Consider the following 21,825-nt stretch of genomic DNA (forward strand, 5'->3'; position numbering starts at 1 on the left):
TACTGCATTGTATACATTAATCTGTCTTTGAATCTCAAGCAATTGGCCATATGTAGAATTTCCTGGCCTTTCCACTGATGTAAGTTTCATTACTGTATGTTAATCATGTCTTGGGATATCGCTATCCGTTTGTCTCGCCGACAGTCACAGATGTCTGAACCTTTATCTCTTGTTTTACCTGTCTGTGTGTGTAGACGCCATATTTTCGCCGATGCGTCAATAACATCGAAGATTCTGTACATTTTATCTCCAGTAAGGAACAACTAATAAACCAGTAAACACCCAGCCAGTATGTCACCATACCCCAGTCCTTACACCTGACCTCAAGACCGTCTTCCTGCTTGCCCTGGCATTGGCGTAGAAGAGAGCAGGAGAACTGCATGGACTTTCCTTCAATGTTAAACACTCGAGGGGATGGGGATCATTTACGCTCAATTTCATACCAGATTTTGTAGTGAAGGCTCAGGACCCATCGGTCCCTGATGCTAGGTTTGAGTCCTTCACGATCCCCTCCCTAGAGGACATTGTAGATAATGACCCAGCCGAGATGCTGCTTTGTCTGGTTAGAGTGCTGTGGCGCTATCTGAAGTGGACTTGTCATCTCCAGCCTGAGTGTCGACGACTTCGTTAGCACTGGCTCTTCCAAGAACACAATTTCTTTCTGGCTTCATGAGACGATCAGGAGAGCACACACTGCTGCTGGTGAAGACAACACTGCACTTCCACCCAAGAGCTTACGAGAACCTGTCGGTTCTTCAGGTACTGAAAGTAGGGGTGTGGTCCTGACAGACCACTTTCACCTCTTTTATCTTCTTCAGACATTGCCCACAAGTCCTGGACACTTCTTTCCTTGGGACCTGTGGTGGCTGCTCAACAAGTTGTGTAGCTTACCCGTCTCCTCTAACAGGACAGGGTTGCATCTTGCTTAAGATGTTCGGTTTTGGATGTGAGAATGACTGCGGAAGTGACTGGCCTCTCCTTCTCCTTCCTTCTCATCCTTCCTCTCTTCCTTCAGACAGGGAGTGGACTCGAGCTTTTACATATTGGAACTGGCGGTCGATGCAGGTAAGTCTATACATTTACTTCCGTTCTATTTTTCCTTCCAGGATTGTAGAAGCAAACTCTCTTCTTCCTCTAGCAAGGGGAGGAAGGAGACCTTTACAATAAGACAAACATGATACTTGTATGTGCCTTAATGTCTCCGACTCGGTTCATCCTAGCCTATTTTTGTTTGAGGTTACATTTCCTCCCTCGTGAAAAAGACCCAGAAGTGTGACGATCTTGCGGTACTACACCCCAATCAATTTGTCAGAGGCAGGTTTCTCTTCCTTGATCTATCGACCAAGAAGAGAAATCCCAGGTGTGGTAAATCAGTCATTTCAAGAGACCTCACTCAGATTCCCTCCCCTCCAACCAGTGAGTCTTCCTAATGTGGAAGACCAATGGTTTGTATATTGTAGGAACAAAACCATGCCTTTAAAGTAAATTGTATTTTTCCTAACTGCAATAAACCTGAAGTCTTTTACATTACATTTTTATGCCCACCTTATACCACTCCTCAACCTGACACCTGGTCCGAAAGCCAAATTGGAATGTTTATGTCCGGGCTGGCGGGACTCCTGCCTACCGGACTGTAGTTAACTGCCTGATCACCTTGTTTGAAAGTTCAACCGCCGTTTGCAGCTCTGCTGTAAGTAATTCCTAGTGTAAAGGACTTCAGGTTTGTATACAGTATTTGCAAGGGATGCGTACCACACCACCCCCTGCCCTGGAAATAGCTAAAATCCACGAATACTTAAAACCCTCTGAATACTGTATTTAATAGTTTTATCACAAAAAGTGCATTTAGTCATGAAAATGACATGAAAATACAGTAATTAGTGAACATTTCTCCGTGAAAAATACCGCTGTAGGGGCTTTTTATTTGACACAATTGGTGCAGGATGATGGGAACAGATCTGAAGGTTATTAAATGAAACTCTGACTTTCCTTAACCTAATTTCTGAACCTTAATATTACAGTGGTCTGAGACCTCAAAACAGAACTATACCTAACTTAACCTAACTTAATACTGTACTATAGTTCATCAGAACTTATCCTGTATTCCACCTTAATACTACAAAAAACAGCCAAATACTTCAACTGCATAAGGTACCAACCAAACAGTGTATATACAAAAGATATTAAATTGGTAGTCTGGTGTAAAAATAATGACACACATCTCTACAACAATTTGTCCTTTTCCACAAGTCACTCTTCATTTTACTACTCTGACAAAAACACATTGGGCTCAAAACCACGAAAAAACTCAACAGTTCATTTAAACACTGCAAAATTACATAAATGCAATAGCTTCATAAAGAAGTACATGACCATTGCAAATAGAGTCCAAATTACAGTAGATGGTTTATGATCAAATCAACTGCAATTTATTTGGAACAAAGTAGATTATGCACATCTAACTTTCCTCCTTCCTGGGAAGTTCTCTTACACTGCAAACACTGATTATTATGCCCACCGGCCTCAGGCTCCCTAATCCTCAGAAGTAAATCCACTGCATCAACTTCTGCACCTTACTGTTTCGTCAGGCGCTACAGCAACAAGGTAGCCCAACAACAACTCCAGCACAGACTTTTCACCTCAGTTCCCGTCAGTAGATAACTACTTCCAACAAGCTTCTGCTAAGGAAGTATCCTAACTTCTCGAGCCTTTACACATTGTGTTGAAGGGAAGCAAGCCACACTACTCTGACACACTCAGCAAACTGCAAGTAAAAAAAAAAAAAAAAAAAAAAAAAGACTTTAACTAGTGTACTCCTTCCTGACATACAAAAAAAAAAAAATCAAAAATAAAACAATCAATTCACACAAACCATCTTTCATCATACAAACCCAAACTTAGCCTACCACACCGCAAATGGGCGAATTTTCCACGAATAATTTGTATATACAGTATGTTCCACAGAGAAATTTGCGAATAGTTGAGTCCGTGAATCGTGAGAACGCGAATACAGGGGGTTTACTCTAGTTAGGAAAAATACAGTTTACTTGAAAAAATTGTGATATTTAGATCACACTTAAGTGTACATTCAACCCCCACCTCTTCACGATTCCAGATTTGCGGACTCACCGATTCGCGGATTTCTCTATATAACATATATACACACTATTCACAGAAAATTCACCTATTCGTGGTATTTTTCACTGAAATATTCACTAATTATTGTATTTTCATATAATTTTCATGACTAAATGCACTGTTTGTGATAAAACTATTAAAATACTTGGGTATAAGCATTTTTCGAGGGTTTTTTATGTTTGAACTGTCAAAATAGGCAGTTCTAACCATTTTTTGAGGTATTTTAAATATTTGCAGATTTTAGCTATTTGCGGGAGTTTGTGTTACACATCCCCCACGAATACCAGGGGCTGACTGTATAGGCTATATAAAAAAGAAAAATTTTACTAATATGTTGCCGTATAGCTAGGCTACCATTTTATCTTGCTCAGACTATTGCTATTGTGTAATCGTAGGATCCTTGGTAATTTCAGTTAATACCTAATCCAGGTTATTTAATTACACTTAGGATATGTAATCCTAGGTTATAGGATACAGACAACATCCACTATATATCCAGTCTAACTTATTCTCAATCTGATCTAGGCTACAGCCTAGGTTACTGTAGACATAGAATCTGAAAGGATTTTCTGTATTAATGATAAATTGTAGAACATTTCTTTTAGCTAAAACATCTAATTGGAATGACAAATTTTTAAAACAATTTGCACTTTTTAGAACTGATAATTTACCATTACAACTTAATGCTAGCCATGTGTTAGCAAGAAAAGCCGAGTTTTTGGCTTGCACACAAATTGACTACCAATTACAAAGTTTTAAAACTTTAACTGGGACTTTAAGCGCTTAACTTGCTTCTTCTGGCTTTTCTCCTGTAGGTTTTCCATAATTGTTGAAATTTGGAGCACTGATGATAACTGAATCTGTTCCAAATGGACCAATGGAAAGTAATGGCTTTATTGGCCTCTTGCCAGTCTGTTTGTCGACAATATGGCAGACTGCACGTGCGCTATAATCACTTCCTTTTCTAGCAGGTTTGACGAAGGAATAACCTGGGTACAGTTTCACTCTAAGATAAGGGAAAGAGCCCTCTTATCTTTGAGTCCATTACAGACTCCATCATGTGTTGTAGTGTTATCATTACGACACAATACCTGGCCAAGAGACCAACTAAAAGAGAATTCTTTGATATTAGTTTGGTCGCCGTGGGGCTCTGACACCCATGGAAGGTAACTCCTTGAGGACAAAACAAGCAACTACGCTATCAAAAATATCTTACATTTGTATGAAGTTCAAACCATTGTGTAGCTTGGGTTTATTACATTATTGGGCTGCCATAAGGTGACTGCCAGCTTGATGCCCTCATAATCATGCTGTCTAACTAGTACTGAAACAGGAATCTTAGGGAAAATTATGGTCTCCTGCACCTTTTTATTCTAGGAGCAGATAATTGTGTAGGTCTCATGCTGTCTCAACTAGGAGACCTTACATTGATGCTACTTTCTGTTCTGTAGCCCCCAAGAACTCCATAACTAGCCATGCAGCTATTCAGGGCCACCTGTCCCCAAAAAAAATTGTAAATGTAATGAACTGTCCCACTTTGGTCACTTATGTTAGGAACTAAGGTGTTACCAAAATCCCCTGTGAAGGGCCAGTCAGTAGTGGATATTCTGTTGTTGGCGTAGACTCTTGATACCATTGACATCCTTAGATAAATCTCAGGGAATTTCAGTGTGGTATCTGACCCCTGCACCATGTACTTCTGGCTAAGTGATCCCTCCATTCCTAGATCTGCAGTATGCTTTGGAATAAGTTCGAACTCCTTTATTAGGCTCATTATCACCAGCTTCAGTCACAAGCTTCCAAACTACTCTCATCCATACAGACAAGATGGCATGGGTATGCGATGCTTTCATGGTTCACTGGTATAATCTGTAGGTGTACATGTTTCCATTCTTCCATCCTTCTTAATCAGGGCAATGTTAGACAAACTGCAGTGGCCTAGCAACATCCGTAGGATACAGCCTCACACTGCTTCTTACACTTCTAGTAGGCCATCCTGAGAGCCCTTTCATACTAGAAGAAACTTCTTTGCCTGCTGTACATTCTGAAGATACCGTTAGAATTTCAATGTCCTCATTCTTTATACATGAAGGCTGTCCAATCTTGTCTCGTCAGAAGCTTGTCACACCAAGCTGTCATCAAGGGTTACCATTCTGCCCTCTCAGAGGTATTGACAGGCAGGGGCACCAACCTGAGCTATTCCAGTGAGCATTTTTATATGGGGAAATCTTTTTGGAGGGATGCTATCCCCCAGACTCTACTCCCCCCTGCCTTGGGACTTGTCACTGTTGTTAAAACACTTACTCAGTTCAGTGTACCAATGCCTGGTGGATTTTCAGATGAGGAATCTTACCCAGAAAACAGCATTCTTAGTAATCCTATCTTCAGCCAGGCATGTGGATGAGTTACTTGCTCTGTCTAGAGAGGTTTCTCACACAAAGAACTGATGTACTGTATTGGTCTGTCATGTGTGATCAGTTTTATTGCAAAGGTACAGTCAGCTTCTTCTTAACCTTGTTATACAACCTTCTCGTTATTTCATCCTTGTAACTTCTTAAGGAAAATCTCTCCCTCCCATTTTTGTTTTTGCTCCGTAAGAGCCTTCAGGATTTATCCTCGTAAGGTCAAAACTTTTTGAAAGGGAAAGCAAATGTTTTTATCAACCAGTATAAGAATGACAGAACTGTCTACAAATACTATTTTATTCTTGTTACATCATCTTAAAATCTTATGGTAACACTCCTGAACTTATAGCATCCAGCTTAAAGGCTAGGGGTCACGAAATTATGGATAGATCTACCTCTAAATTATGGAAATTTGTTTTATCATTAGTTTTGCTTTGTGGAAACCCCTGAATACCGTTTTACACTTTCAACTTTGGTGCTTGGCTCAAAAATCCTTTGATGTCTTTCCCAGTTGGCCCTCTCTGTACAGTAATGGGTTCTCCCACTCAGTTCTGTCTTGTGTTTGCTGCCAGAATCCCCATCTGGCCCAGGTATTCATCTGTGTCCTTTCTTGATTTTCTGGGCTGTCCCACTGGTCTTTTATTTCCCATGTACATATCCACAGGACTCCATATCTCAGAAAATTCCTTATTTGTAATGTGATACTCCCATTGCACAATTGTAATGAGAATCACAATTTTATTGATGCCATCTTCAAAACCCCATCATTTTCCTTGGAAGTGCCTGTATGCTTTGTAATATGTACTTAGCTTATACATACATCTTGGATAGTTGCTTTGTTTATTAATTGGATATTCCAGCAGTCTCTTTTTCATTTCATTTCAGGGGCTGTTTATCTTACTTTCTGTGTCATCATTGCTATCCAGTATGTTGCCAAGGTACGTAAGTATCTATAGACTACATATAGCATAGTATGGTATTTCAATTTTGTTCTTGAAACCTAATCCTCTGATAACAAGAACTGCCTACTGTGTGTCAGCCTCATAATTTTATGGTGAGGGATGGTGGATGACTTTCTGCGTGTGACACTTCAGGTCCTTATAAATTAGTCAGCTAAAGAGAATGCAGTGCTCTAAATGTTCCTTGTTTCTTGTATAAAATATGAGTGAACTAACTAACATTTTCATATTTGATACTTGTGTATTTAGACTAGCAGTGTGGTTTTTGTCAAGTACCAGGTTTGTCTTCTTTATGATCAGGCTTTAAACCTAGACTTTGTCTTTGGATTTTGAATTTCAATAATGACAATATTTTTTACATTTACTGTACCATTTTCAGGTTTTCCATAGTGGACTTAGATGTTTTATTTATTTTAGTAATTTAGTGGTGCTGTTACAGATTTTCATTTTGATCTGATACAAAAGTTTTACCCAAATAATTATGAAGTCTAAGTTTATAGGATTTTCTTATATACTGTAAATGATTACTGTATTGTCATTGAAACATGAATGCCTTTGCCTTGCAGTTCAACTTTATTTCTTTTTATTTTGTGTTTATTTTTTGCTAGCATGTTAAGCTGTGCATGTTTAGAAGTTTAGTATGGCTTTCTTACTAAAGGTTTAGGCACAGACATAACTTGTTTTGTCTGAAAATTTAGTATGCCTTACTTATTAAACATCTAGGTGGAAACAGTACATTTCTGTTTTAATTAAAGGTTTTCATCTTTTATGGAAAGTTTTGTCTTGCAAATTACCATATCTTTTTACAATTTTCAAAGTTGAATCTGATCTTCACATTGATTTTTTTGGAATTACCAATATTTCCAGGTCATGAATATTACAACTCAAAACAAGGACTCCAGTGATGTATAAGGATACCATTTAAATTGTCAGAATGTAAAATGATATTGATCCATTTTAATAAATAGAAATCTTGACATTCCTTTGCCAAATCAAATAGAATATAAAGTTATATAAGTTTACGATATTTTCATTGTTGTAGCTGTTCTCTGTGCAGTACAGCATATTTTGAGTAACGATACTTGAACTTATAGTTTGTCGTTGTTAGGAAAGGAACATTGTTATGAGTGACTAGAATTGCTTATGCTCTTCAAAATTATTATCCTATAAATCTTTTAGTTTAACAAATTACTATTCAACAAGTTGTAGAGTCTTCATTTTCCTTCGCAGGGAGAAACTTCTTTCAATATCTGCAATCAAGGGTTACAGGGCTGCCCCTAGGCTCAGTTCTACATCTCAAAGACGTGAATTTATCCTCTTCATGGGGGATTTCTATGCTTCTCAAGAGTTTCGAGCAGTCCTGTTCTGCAAGAGACCTTAAACCTCCAAATTGGGACCTAATATTGGTGCTGAGCAGTCTGGCAAGTAGTCCATATGAACCCTTAACAATTTCTTCCGACAGGAATTTAATTCTCAAAACTGTTTTCCTTTTGGCCTTGGCATCTTCCAAAAGAATAAGCAAAATACACGGACTAGCCTTTAATGTTAAACACATGGGGGGTTCGGGGTCAGTAGCCTTCGAATTTGTCACGGAATTCATGGCAAAAACCAAAGTCCCTCAGTTCAGTACAACAGATTCAAGACATTCTCCATCCCCTCTCTTATGTATTTTGTTGGAAATGACCCCATTGAGTTACTTTTATGTCCCGTTAGACCACTGCGTAACTACCTGAAAAGGACTCAACACCTCAGACCGGACTGTCGAAGATTTTTCGTTAGTACAAGCTGGATCAAGAAAGAAGTTTCCAAGAATACTGTCTCCCTTTGGCTTCAAGAAGGACTTAATTAGACAAGCTTGCTCTTCTCCTTCAAATCCAGAAGCCAATCTGGTGTTTGAAAGAGCACACGATGTTGGGGGACTAGGACTTTCCATCATGCTCTAAAAGAACTTGGTGGTTCAAAGGATATTGAAGGCTGGTACTTGGTTATGCTAAACCACCTTCACATCCTTCTATCTGCAGGATGTTGCCCACATGTCCTTCCACACTTTTTCCTTAGGTCCAGTGGTGGCTGCTCAACTAGTTGTGTAGCTCATCCGGTGCCCCTAGTGGGACAGTTTTTTATCTAACCTAAGATGATTGGTTTTGAAAGTGAGAATGAATGGTTTGACTGATTTACTCCTCTCTTTCTAATTCCTTTACTGGGGTGCAGTGGGGAGAATTTAACCAGCATGCACTGGAACTGGTCAGATTCAGGTGTGTTGAGCCCTTCCCATTAGTTTTACTGATTGTTCATATACAATATAAACTACCTTGGAAGCAACTCCCTTCCTCTCTCTTACAAGGTGGAGAGAAAATAATGACAACAAGGCTGGTGGCTATCATAGTGCTTTTGTCTCTGACAGTTTAGTTTTTTATCTCTATTGAGGTCAGTGTAACAGGGGTTCCATTTGGTCTCTTTATCCAGATGTCTGACTGGCGAGGAACCCTTACTTGACAGCTCGGGCTTAGGACTCCTTCCTATACCCATCCTTGGCCAGGAAGTGAGACCAGATGAGCTGAACCTCCAGTCAGTTTTGAGGCTTTCTTTATCCTCCCTCCAAGAGTAAGGCTCCCTTATGTTAAGACCAAAGGTTTGTTCTGTGTATGACCAAATGACAAATTTTAAATCAATTTGTATTTTTCATAACTAACAAACCAGCGGTCTTAACATATACTGTCCACCTCAAGCCAGGCCCTCATATTTTACCTGGGCCAGAGAAAACTGATGCTATCTTCCAGAGATGGGTCATAGGAGGTCAGCTCCTTCTACCTACTATGTTGTCCCGTCTCCTGATGCCACCAATTTCCTAGTAACTTTTTTTTTTAACTGGACTCCAGCTGGTGCTAGAGAATTTTTCCCTTATATTAAGACTGCAGGTTTGTTAGTTATGAAAAATAAAAAATTGATTTAAAATTTGTCATTTTTCATTCCACTGATTGTATAAAGCTGGTATAAATGTTAAAATTTGTTGAATCCCTGTGCAAGTATTATTATTATTGAAAAAATAGTTAACATTCTTACCTTTCATAGGGTTTATTCTTTAAGAATATATTGGATCATATTTAATACGTTGCAACTCCTTGAAAGTTAATAATAAATTGAAATTGTTGAAGATTCACAAAATTTCTTTCAAGGATTTGTTTCCAGTACTGATATATTTGGATAATCAAATAAGATATATTTGATTGTTAGTGCTGTTTTGCATTCAGGGACTGGGGCATGTGGGTTATTCATCATATACCCTTTGGTGAAAGAGTAATATTACTTCAATGAAGTGTTCCTTTTTCGGTTAAGGACTATCAAAACCAATAGTTACTTTAATCTGTTATTGTTATTGTTATAGTATTCATACTTCCACAATGTGTGCCTTTTATAAAGTAAAGATGAGTTGTAGGGATAGTAACATATCACTGACAGGGTTATACTTGAGCTAGTCATAGTTATTGCAGGTTTTTGCATATGTAGGCATTAAGGGAAGTGCAGGTGTTGATAAGAGTCAAAGCTGGAAGTAATATAACCTGTTACTATCAGTGATTCTTTAACCACTCTAAAACCCATCATTTCTAATAAATGGCAGGCTTTGTGAAATAATAATAATTGTGATAATAACAAACTAAAAGAAATTAAACTGTGTTGGACTCTGGTGTTCCTCATTCCAAAATGTACACCGTACTGATGTAACATTTTCTTGTTTTCCAGTTGGACACACCCCTTTGACTCAAGGGTATTTGAAGAACACAATAATCCACATGACCCAGTCCCAAAATGATGAGATTGCAGAGTAACAATTACAATTAAAATTCTTGTGCGACTGTCCAGTTTCCAACCAACGACAAAATTAAGTTTTGAAAAAATAGCCTTACAGCACATTTTGTCAGAATCGTAACCTTTTAATTTTAACCAGTCATTATATTTTCAAATAGTGTTGACTTAAATCTGATCTATTTACTGAGAACAAACCCTTTAGGCAAGCCCTATGAGAGCTAAGAATGGCAGCTCAGTGGTCTGAAATATTAAACTCCAAATTCTGAACCAAATTTGACACAATCCCAGCCAACACAACAGGAAGGTTATTTTAACAGCAGTGTTGTAATAGCAATGATTAGCAAATCAAATTCATAATAACAGGTTCATGATATTTCACAGTTACTTTCTTACAAATTTTTTCCAACAGGTTCATGATATTTCAGTTACTTTCTTACCAAATTTTCCTGGCTGAAAAAATAGATGCCAAATAAACTAGTTAGTTTTTATAGGATGTATAATGTTAATAATACTGAAAACTCTGACAAATTTATTTGTTCATGATATTACAACAATTTCCTTTCATGTCTTAATTACTGGGTAGTTCAGAGATCCTGAAACTACTTGAGTGTACAAAGAAGGTGAGAAATTCATAAATGCTCATCTTCGAAAGTAAACATAGACCATGAAAAAATTTTAGGAAGCACAAAAAATAACAAAGTGGCCAAAGTTTGCACCTTAACCCTTATGGCCATGTGTACTCCAGTTGTATGGTGTAAACATTTAATTTCTTTGCTCTTTATAGACATGTCTTTGTGAGGTCCCATGATGTTGATAAAATAAGGTAGTAGGAATAACAGTTAAAAAGAATTCAGGGCCACCATGTAACCGCTGCAAAACCTAGACAAGAATATATATAGGAACACTGTTAAACCATTGATGTTGGGTTTCCTTTGAAGTATGGAAGAAATTTTTTAAACGACAGAACCAGTATACTGCCTTCTTGAGCAAACTCATATACACCAAAACAAAACAAAAAAAGACATGGCATCACTGTCTAGCACATCATTAGAAAGATCAAGTCATTTGAACTATCAGACAAAAGTTTACAGATCTTGGCTTATCTCCAGTAAAGTCAAAAATACCATCAAGGACAATATAACTTTTACAGTAGATGTAAAAATATACTATTAAGTGTTTCCACATACTATTTGTTTACCATGCATAAATTGTGAAAGGCTACATACAACTGCAACCTAAATAACTTCAACAGTTTGGTTTAATTGAAGCACCTCTAATATTTACAATGTTGTACAGTATGATAGTAGTCCATTACATATACATGTCTAACCAACATTCCATTCAAAGAAACATCAAAACATACTTGCTACCTTATCCTGTAAGCACAGTCACCAAAGATATTCTGCATCTCATTTTGACTAACACTTATTTTATGTTGTTGGAAATATGTCATATAGCAAATCCCTTTGAAGACACTTCTTTGAATAAACGTAAAATTCTTAGATCTCATAATTTGGGAACACATGCAACCCTATGGGAATAAATGCTTCTTCCCAAACAATCAGAACCTTCATATATGAGCATACAACATTGGTAGCATCTCAATAACAAAAGACAGTGTTCTTAGTCTACTTCTCAAATAATAGAAATATTTCTAGAATGTTGTAGTACAGTACAGGATACTGTTTATGTCCTATGTATTTTGAGCATATATACTTAGGCATCTTCAACTTTGAAAGAGCAACAAACACATCAATCACTCTTCTGTGAACATCAATACTTCAAAGATATACCAAAGTAGGGTATGTTCTTTATTGAAAATGGTAATACCAGCTAAACTATACTTTTATTGGCCTCTAGTGATCAAAATCAAATATAGGTAAGGATTTGCAGAACTACCCCTTAACCACAAAATATCAAAAAGTTTTTACTGGCACTAAGTTTATCCAGACCAACACTTTAGATTTCAATTTGTTTTTGGTATTAGAATGCAGTTTAATTTAATATTCATGCCACACAGAGAATTTTCAAATACAATGAACTCATTCTGTAAATGTTATTCATTATTTGAAATACTAATTATAAGCATTAAATATTAAAGTTTGGCTGATCCTTTCCCACCTTTACTGCCAAAAGTATATTTTTCTCAGGTCTACTTACTATATTTTCAACATAACAATAAATGATGCTACTCTATTAGTTTCATTCACTAAAATACCATTCACCACTTGCATCCAAGGTGCATATGACAAAAATGAGCTCTTCAACCTCTGGTCTGTCTAAGGCAATTGAGATGCTACAATCAAAAGGTAAGTCTGTGCAACAAAACTGAGAGAAAATTCAAATGTCAACATTCAAGTACACATACATTTGAGTGAACATGACTTACTGACTAAATATATCCATTATCAAGTGCAAGATCAGAATTCAAGAAAATTTTGTGAATGATGTTAACTCATATACCAATAAATCTGCCTCACCACTGCATTTCAGATTCAATGGATTACAGTTGTAAGAGTGAAATAACAACAAATGTCATCTAGCTAAAATATGATTATTAGTATAAATTGTGTTCCACACATTGTTAACTATTTAAGATAAAGATAAATACATATATGTAATATACTGTAATAACTCTGAAATTGAACAATAATGTATACACTAAGTTAATGATTATAATTTTTCAATGATTCATAAATGCAACTAATGAGAAATCAACATAACAAGAGAGACATTTCTCTTAAAAACTACTTCAATTCTTAGAAAAAGTGGCAATCAGATATAATAGTAACTTTTAACAGCATGTAATGTTTTATGCAACAAAATAAATACTCACTTCATTTAGAAAAGCAGGTTTTCTGAAATGAGATGCAACAATAACAAAAAACAGCTTGCCACACCATTTGTGAATACAGATTGGATGTGATCTAAAGCTTCCAGATATGTTTTACTTATAAAATTAAAAAAACTGATAAAAACTTCAAGTTCTGCTTTTAAATAAACACTGACCAAATTATCATGTATTGTGATAGTTGTTTTACAATATGTTTACAAGTAAAATGGTTGATAAATTTAATGTACAAAGCATGATTCCACTGTTTTTGTGGCAAAGGCCTAGGCCATAAAAATAATCACCTGTTCTGAATTTGCAAGCCATGTCGAAGCTAATTTTGACATATTGCAATTACAGAGCATCATCAATTTTTTAACTTTGTTTTGTAAACTAAGCCCATTGCCTTGCACAACCTTATGCTTTGGTCTGAAATGGGCAACCATTTACACAAAAGACAATTCTATTACCCTAAGTAGTGAGAGATCTGCTCACATCTCTCCAGTTCCCTTTTTACTATAAACCTTTGCACTTGAACAGATGCATTGCTGTCCAGTTGGAAATGACCTAGGATCATTATAAACTAGTTTAACAAGACCACCAAATCACATTTCTAGACTCTAGGGCTCGCCAAAGGATATTTTCTTGAATAAGAAGGCCAAATTGTAGCAAGGCAAAGTTACAGAAATTGAAAAGCAATGCAACAGGGACTTAAAACTATGGTAATGGTTTGCATTTATGAAAAATGTGTAAAGTATTTAAGAGAGTTCATACAATGGACCACCTTAAACAGCTGAATATCTGTTCACATGGGAAGGCAGTTAAAGAAATGAGAAGTTTCCAATGGGATAATATCACCAGGTACAAAGGTACTCTACCTCTGTCAGTCATATTGTCAACCAACTCCAGGATGTAAGATCACTCAGACTCTGGGTTGTGTGTTGGCTTGTTAGGTCTTTCCTAGAAAATGATTGGTAATCTAACTTCATAAATAGGATTGGGCAGAAGTCAAGGCACAGGTACCCATCATCAGAGACTGCAAATTGAACAAAATAGTGGACCATATTGAATGAAAATTGTAGATGAGAAAAAAGGTTATTTGACTTCCTCTCTAAAGAACACCACAGGGTTGAAAGAAAGTATATTGTAAAGATGAGTGGTATCTTCAAACTTAATAAACATATTTTCCTTGACCACAAAAACTAAGTATGGGAAGGGTGCCTGGAGCCCAAACTTCATGAACACTCGCTTCACTGAAAGGAAATCTTTCTGTGGGGTACTAGTGCCATCAGTGCACCTCAAGTGGTGCACTGGAAGCGCAACTAAAGGGTGTTTGCAATGGTCCTTCAACCCTTATCTGCACCCACTTTTCTTCCACTTCCACCTTTACTCTTTGTAACTATCTCCTTTATTATCTGTATCTCTATCTTGCTGTCCAACCACTCCCACCCCCTCTTTTCACTGACTTAAGTGCTGAATGGTTAAAAGTGCCCTAGTGCTTGGCCTGAAAGCCTAATTTCATAAATCAACTACAGAATTCCTGGGGGTGGGGCAGTGAGTTGAAGAGGTGTACCTCTCAAAGCTGGCAGGGTATGGGAGCAACTCACCTGCTGATGGAGGGATGGATAGTAATTGTAAAAGATTCAGTTGGAAGATCCAAGAGTTGCATCTTTTTTGCAGTGAGTTTGGAAAATAGATACCTAGGAAGGAAGGGATATCTTAAACACCTCAGAAAGGAAGTATAAACAAAAAGTCAAAGAGAATGATAATGAGGTGCTGATAAATTTGACAAAAGTTACACACTGAACAAGGAAAGTCAGAAAGGCGGAGTTTTACATTACTTAAATTTGTTGCCCTAGTGCTTTGCAATTATGTCTACGATCTATAAATAACCAATCAAACATCAATCGGGAAAATCACCCTAATTAAACCTCACATCACAGCAAAAGTAAAGCGTGTTAAATATATAAGATCATTATAATTACTTTTTGGGCACACAAGCCAGTATTTACCTAGTTTAAAGAGGGCACAGACCATTCCATATTTAAGTTGAGTAGTTAACACTATTAGGATGAGCATAAAATGCTTTTATTTAATTTTTCCTGTTGCTTTTTACCTTCCTTTACTAGACTCTGCCCAAATTTTAACCTGTCATTGAAGAGCAAATCCTCCAAGCGAATCTTGAAGTTTATAAATGTGAATTGGTGAACAGGTACACATGCAGACTCTACCATTTAAAATTTCACATTCCACCCACTAGACTTAAAAACTAACCCCTTTTACAAACTGAAATTTTACAGAATACTTCAGCCTTTTTAAAACTAACATAATAGCGAACAATTGCTCAAACCTCAGTCTCAATCATAAAATTTTTTTATACTCAAATTTGAATTAATAACAATATTCAACTGATCAATTACTTACAAAGCTTGATACCTAAACAAAAATTACAATTTACATAAGCTAAATGTAAGAAAATCAGTTACACACTCCAAAATATTTATGGTCTACTTGTACATGTGACCAAAATATTAAGTGTAAATATACCTTCCCTTAATTTCTATAAAATTAAATAGTAAATTTGGTACAGGTTCACCATCTCTTATCCACAACCTTCAGGGCCAGCTGTGTTTCGGTTTTTGATTTTTCCATATTTCAGAACAAGCTTGCTCCATAAATACAATTGCACATTTTATTTCCAACAAAAACATGTACGTAGAAGACCCAAAATGTACTATACAACATCAAAAGAACCATAATTAACGTAATATTTGTGTATGATCTGATATATCTTATGTAACCCAAAAAATTTTGTCGCTAAAACATGATTTCATCACATTGTTGCATTTACAGTATATTACACTAGGTTATGCTTTATGTGCAAGTTCCATTTTGATATATTATGCTAGGCTAAGCTTCCTATGCCTTTTTCAGTTTTGGCACATTTTACTGATAATGCACATTACATCTTAAGTTAGCTTTTGACTAAGTAATAGGCCTAGAAGCTAAATTTCACTAGGCTAAACGCAAATCATTACTGTACTGTATACATTCAACCAGGCTTACCACACTTATGGCTTGATTGATATTTCAATAATATTTCTAATAATTAACACACTTAGTATTTCATGCAAAACACTGTTGTAATCAATAGCAAGTGCTGTCATATATGAACAACCAAGTTGAGAAACAGCTGTACCTATGCCAAAGCTATTTGCTGTAACTATCGCATGTTTATTAAGAGCTGCATTAAGTTGTTAACTTGTTAAAACATCTTGATTCTCAATGGTGAATTCCATACATAAAAATAAAATACATTTTTATTCATCCTTCACAAATGGAGAAGGTCCTAAGAAAGAATATCTTTAAATTTAAGCTGCACGTTATAGCTGCAGCTAAATAAAATGAATAATGTGCAGGCTGCGCAAAATTTTGGAATATGCGACAGTGATGTCCAAAACTGGAGAAATTACGTCGACTTTAAAAAAATTTATTTTATAAGTAAATTAATATGCATCTCTAGACCCAACTATGATAATCTACAAATGTGTCTTTAAATTACGTTTCATCTAGCAACTAATGTAAATGAGGACGTCAGTAGTACTCAGTCAGGTGAGATTTTGAAAATGTAAACATTATCAAATGCAAATGGAGCATGATTGCAATATTTTTATTTTGTAATATAATAATACATGCAATATACTGTAATTGGATACAGTAAGCAAAACATGTTTTATTAAAATCATTATTATGAATATAGCTGTACTATTTTGAATTTTGCACCAAAAATTTCAGTTTTTAGAGCTTTATGGTTTTTAGAATTACGGATAAGAGATCGTAAACCTGTATCAAGAGTTATTCACAGGTTCAGACTGTTACAACAAAAATATAAAAATAACTACCCAATCAGTTAATCAACCTGTAACCTAATATTGCAAGTAGAATACAGTAAATAATCTCTACTACAACCTAAATTCCTTATATCTTATTGCAACTTGAAAGTCATGTCAAAAAGGAAGGGTTACTACAAAAGCACGGAGAGTTACATTATAGAAATGCAAAGTACACACTTCACTTCTAAAACACAGGAATTTTGTGGTTTACAGAGATTAAGCACTTCAAGGTATCATGAAAAACAATTTAAACTGACTTTCAAACCAACTAAAATCAAAGTAATTAAATGTTTACATTTCATAAATTTTGTATATGAAAGTTATACAAAAAATAACACTGTATTAGTCATCATTACTACTACTGTATTATTCACTGCTAGCACCTGAGTTGTAATATATACATAAAAGTTAATTACAGTACTGTGATGTTAGAACTGCTTCTCACTCTCATTTTACATAACCTTACAATATCACATCAAAAGTGGAAAGAGCTTTCTTATGTAGCTCTTGGTAAAATGGCTAATTTCCATCTATGGATAAAAAAAACACACACAGCTGTGAGACCAAATCTCTCATTAGAGTAGCTCACCCTGCTTTTAGTTTTGCTCTCTTAGAATTACTATACTTACCTCCTTTACTCTCCTAGATATGTGACATATGTTGCAATCAATACTGGAAATTTAGAGATTAACTTTAAATCATTATGAACATGACTAGATAAAATATAGAGTCATGTACATACACATTTGCCAATGTCCCTCATATCTGGAATATTGTTTTTGTGAAGCCTTTGCACTGATGAGAAAATAATAGAAACCATATTTTCTACATATATACAAGATCAAACTTCCTTTACCTAAGGCTTATTAATACTGTTATGAATTCATACAATAGCTACTAAATAAATATATTCATAAATATGATAAACAATCTATAAGATCTGGCTTCCTTAACAAAAAAGTTATATGCTTCAAAAACAAATATTACAAAATAAAATTCATTTATAGGCATATTTTGATTTTGATATAAATTATATCTATGCTAGCAATAAAAAACAAAATTACTATATTACAAGCTTTAAAAGAATCTCCATGATTTGTCAAAATCAACAATCTTTTCAGCACCTAAGCTTACAGAAATATAGTAAAATATGATAGCATACAAATTTACAAACGTCAGTCTCAAAGGGAATCTGTGACCACAAATTTCTGTACTAAGTACATAAATTGCAAAGAAATGGACAAGTACACATATTATAACAAGAATGCCAAAAGTGGTATTTTACGACAAATTTTCATTATCTAACACCTAAAAATTTGAAACAATTTGTGCATTAGTGCCAAAAACTGGGAAACATTAATCCTTGAGGCTTTAACAAAGTCTAATTATACTAGTACAATGTATTCAGAACTGTGACAACATAGTTTTGAGTACCCTTGAAAATCTCTTGACAATATTCAGTTTTCACAGCAAACTGTTTTGAGACATTGACAGAATAAAATACAGTACGTACATGTATGACTAAAAGAGCAATATTATGTCTACACTGTACTCTATATCTTCAGTGTGTGAAGGATAACCATGAAAACATTAACCATGACTTACTGACCATAAAATTTTCACAAACATATGATTCTCGCCTATTCAGTCACTTATGTAGGGAAAACCTTTCATTCAGTCCACTGTATGCCAGTAAAGAAGGCATGATCTTTGATCTCCTGTGGTCCTGCAATACCACCCCCAAGCCTTTCTGTTGGGTGGGCACACAACAACTGAAAGGTAAATTTAATTATGTAATTAAACATTTCTATATATTAAGCTCAAGTCATGAGCCTAATCCATAAGCAAATAGAAAATATGGTTCTCTTTTAAAAATTAAGGTGGAATAATACTTTAAAATTTACATATATGCTTTCCATTAAAAAAGAAATTTGAACCAACTATAAAGAAAAATTTATTCCAAAGTAGCATATATGAATGTGGGAGTTAATATGACAGCTCACAAAATCATTAACTTATCCAAGAATGACAGTTTTCAATTTTTGTGGTAACATGCTTTCATGCACTAATAAATCCAAAAGGAAATGGATGTAAGATTGTGTTCTCAAGCCTTTAAGACCTCCACTGTACAAAAAAGTAACACTACATTTTTATATACTGCATGCTGATTATTACGTATTTCGTGTACCTACATATGACTCGGTTTCCCAACTACAAGCAACTGTTGCTATATGATCATCTTAGGTTCCTCAGTAATAGATTTGAATGGAATAGAATACAGTATACAATTTAGGCCAAGTGCTGAGACCTATGAGGTCATTTAGTGCTGAAAGGGAAATCGCGAGTAGAAAGGTTTGAATGGTGTAACAGAGGAAAACCTCGCAGTTGCACTATGAAACAATTTTTGTTAGGAGAGGGTGAAAAGTAAGATAGAAGAAAGGTACTGTAATATGAACGGAGGTACAGTAAAAGGAATGAAAGGGGTTGCAGCTAGGGGCCAAAGGAACACTGCAAAGAACCTTAAGGTAATTGCCTACAGTGTACTGCGTGAGGTGCACTGACGGTTCAATAATAGATTGCGAGGCAGTCAATCTGTTAACAACCCAATAATAACAGGTTTAATGGAGTTATGTTCCTAGACACTCTAAAATAATTTATTTAGCGTCACTTTTATTTTTCCTAGGTATACAAACCACAGCCTACATTACACAGAAATGTCCTTCAGAGATAGCTGCTGAACTTGGCAAGAACATAGTTAACTGGGGAATATGGTTAATGTAAAATTACAATTTTCTAAAAGCAGCTCTTTTTGCATATGATAAGCTGACATCATCAGATATAGCTAACTCTGCCACCAGAATGTTTCATTTGTAAAGCCTGAAAGATTCAGAGGGATATTTTCCTACTTCATCCTTAACTTAGATTTCTGGTTGTGTGGCGGACAAAATTCCCTAGCTGAGGGAGCATGTTAAGTACTGCAAGTGCCTCCCTTCACATCTCAAAGGTTTCATTTTGCCAGTTTAGTGATGTAATCTTTTTTTATGAGTCACAACCATTACAAGAGTGAAATACTGTATTATTAAAATTGAAAGCAATTTCTCAGCAATAAATAAAAAGTTTACTCAAGATTAGGAAAGGCAAATTCCACAGAAAATTACAGCAACTGAGTGCTAACACTGATTCTTATTAAATTGGACATATCTTAGCATCATAAAACACTTTTCTTTTCTCTAAGTTATGCACAGTACAAAAGGCTGCATAAATAAAATGAAAATGCATGAAAATCAATTATTCTCAAGGTATTGTTTGTATGTTATTGCTTTGTTTGTGGTTTTATTATAATCCACGTTTGTGGTCTGTAGGACTTTTATAACCAAAATATAACTAATGTTTGTCATGACTACTATAATTGTAATACTACAGTATAACTTCCGCACAGTATTTCATCACACATCCATCTGCGAATTACAACCCCTCCAGACTAAAGTACAATGTTTTTTCTATAGTAAATAGAGAGTTCACCTTAAAATATTAACACAGTATTAAGTACATGTACTCTTATAATCAGCCAGGAGAAACTGACAACTGTAAAAGCTGTCAGTGTTCAGATAGACTTTGGGTAGGGAAACTTTTCAATCAGATCACTGATCAAACATACAGATCCATCCTAAGTGAAAGTTGCCTGTACTGCCTTAAAATACTGTATTTAAATAATTTACCCAACATTATCACTCTCTCTCACCATCCACATTAATCTCCCATCTTTTTCTCCATCAATTACTGGAATAGAACAGCTGCAAATCCCAATTAACTTGTCTTTAAACTAGTGATTTAGTTTTGTATCATTTGTTTTGTGCTATTCCCTCACAAAAATGTTACCTGTGAGAGAAGGGAAGCTGCCTCAGGAGACAGGTGAGATGGCATGAAAAGTTCTGTATGAGATGTGACACCGCAGGGATGTGCAGCTGAAACACTCTGTGGGAAAAATAAAAATTTAACAATCTCAATTAAGAATAATCTCACAGATTAATAAAGGGATCCACTTACACTGCTTTTTGTGTAATCCTTAAAAAGCAAGCTTCCAAGAAGTTATGACAAATGACAAATGGATAATAAATTAATGAAACTAATCAACATACATGATTTCTAAACTAGCAGGGCCCAACTTATTCTGAGTTACATTCTCAGCAATGCAACATCAGTTGAAATGGGAACAAATCCAGGAATTGTGTATGCTTGGCTCTTCTATATACATTAGCTTCTACATCCTTCTTTTATATCATTAACTTTTTTAATACCTCTTGAAAAATTTTAGTTGCAAGTGCAGCTAGATGCACACTGAAAACTTCATAAACTTGAGGCAACCTACTTAACAATGAAGATTTAAATTCATGATAAATGTTTTATCAGTACATCCTCTTACTTCCTAATCACCTTACCTGACCAGTCAACATATGATACATTAGTGCTCCAACAGACCACCAGTCAGAAGCAGCACTTGGATATGTTAGTGGAGATTCAAGCTCTGGGGCCAAGTAACCTTTCCATACATGAAATGCCTCCCCATCCATTATTTTCCAACCTTTGCCCCCTCGAATGTCATGCTGTACACACGACCAGCGGCTTTCATAAGTCAGGAGGATACTGCCCCCTTCATCCAACAAAACATTGTCAGGATTAAAGTCTCTGAAATAATTACAAAGGAAAATTAAAAGTAAAACAAAGTGCCATTATATCAATAATTTCTTTAATCATGCCTCCGTAGTCACCTTCCAGTTTTCTGACAGCAAATT

At 35.6% G+C, this 21,825-nt stretch overlaps 1 protein-coding gene and 1 long non-coding RNA gene across 3 annotated transcripts in view; one reads left to right on the forward strand and one right to left on the reverse strand.

The window, feature by feature from the left end:
• The window catches only part of LOC136833355 (uncharacterized), a 31,371-nt gene extending 18,867 nt beyond the window's left edge, over window positions 1–12,504 (forward strand). The window contains exons 2-4 of the long non-coding RNA XR_010851447.1: window positions 6,429–6,481; window positions 7,733–7,923; window positions 10,244–12,504. This is a non-coding gene — a long non-coding RNA (uncharacterized lncRNA). The remainder of the gene's footprint in view (window positions 1–6,428; window positions 6,482–7,732; window positions 7,924–10,243) is intronic.
• A 5,566-nt stretch (window positions 12,505–18,070) lies between these two features.
• LOC136833354 (ribosomal protein S6 kinase delta-1) overlaps window positions 18,071–21,825 on the reverse strand; it is a 57,524-nt gene continuing 53,769 nt past the window's right edge. For both annotated transcript variants that reach the window (XM_067095381.1, XM_067095380.1), the window contains 3 exons: window positions 21,472–21,718; window positions 20,912–21,007; window positions 18,071–18,804 (listed from right to left, as the gene is read on the reverse strand). In XM_067095381.1, the coding sequence (XP_066951482.1) occupies window positions 18,703–18,804; window positions 20,912–21,007; window positions 21,472–21,718 (445 nt within the window). In that variant the 3' untranslated portion in view covers window positions 18,071–18,702. The remainder of the gene's footprint in view (window positions 18,805–20,911; window positions 21,008–21,471; window positions 21,719–21,825) is intronic.

Source organism: Macrobrachium rosenbergii, chromosome 51, assembly GCF_040412425.1.
Source record: "Macrobrachium rosenbergii isolate ZJJX-2024 chromosome 51, ASM4041242v1, whole genome shotgun sequence".
Lineage (NCBI taxonomy): Eukaryota > Metazoa > Arthropoda > Malacostraca > Decapoda > Palaemonidae > Macrobrachium > Macrobrachium rosenbergii.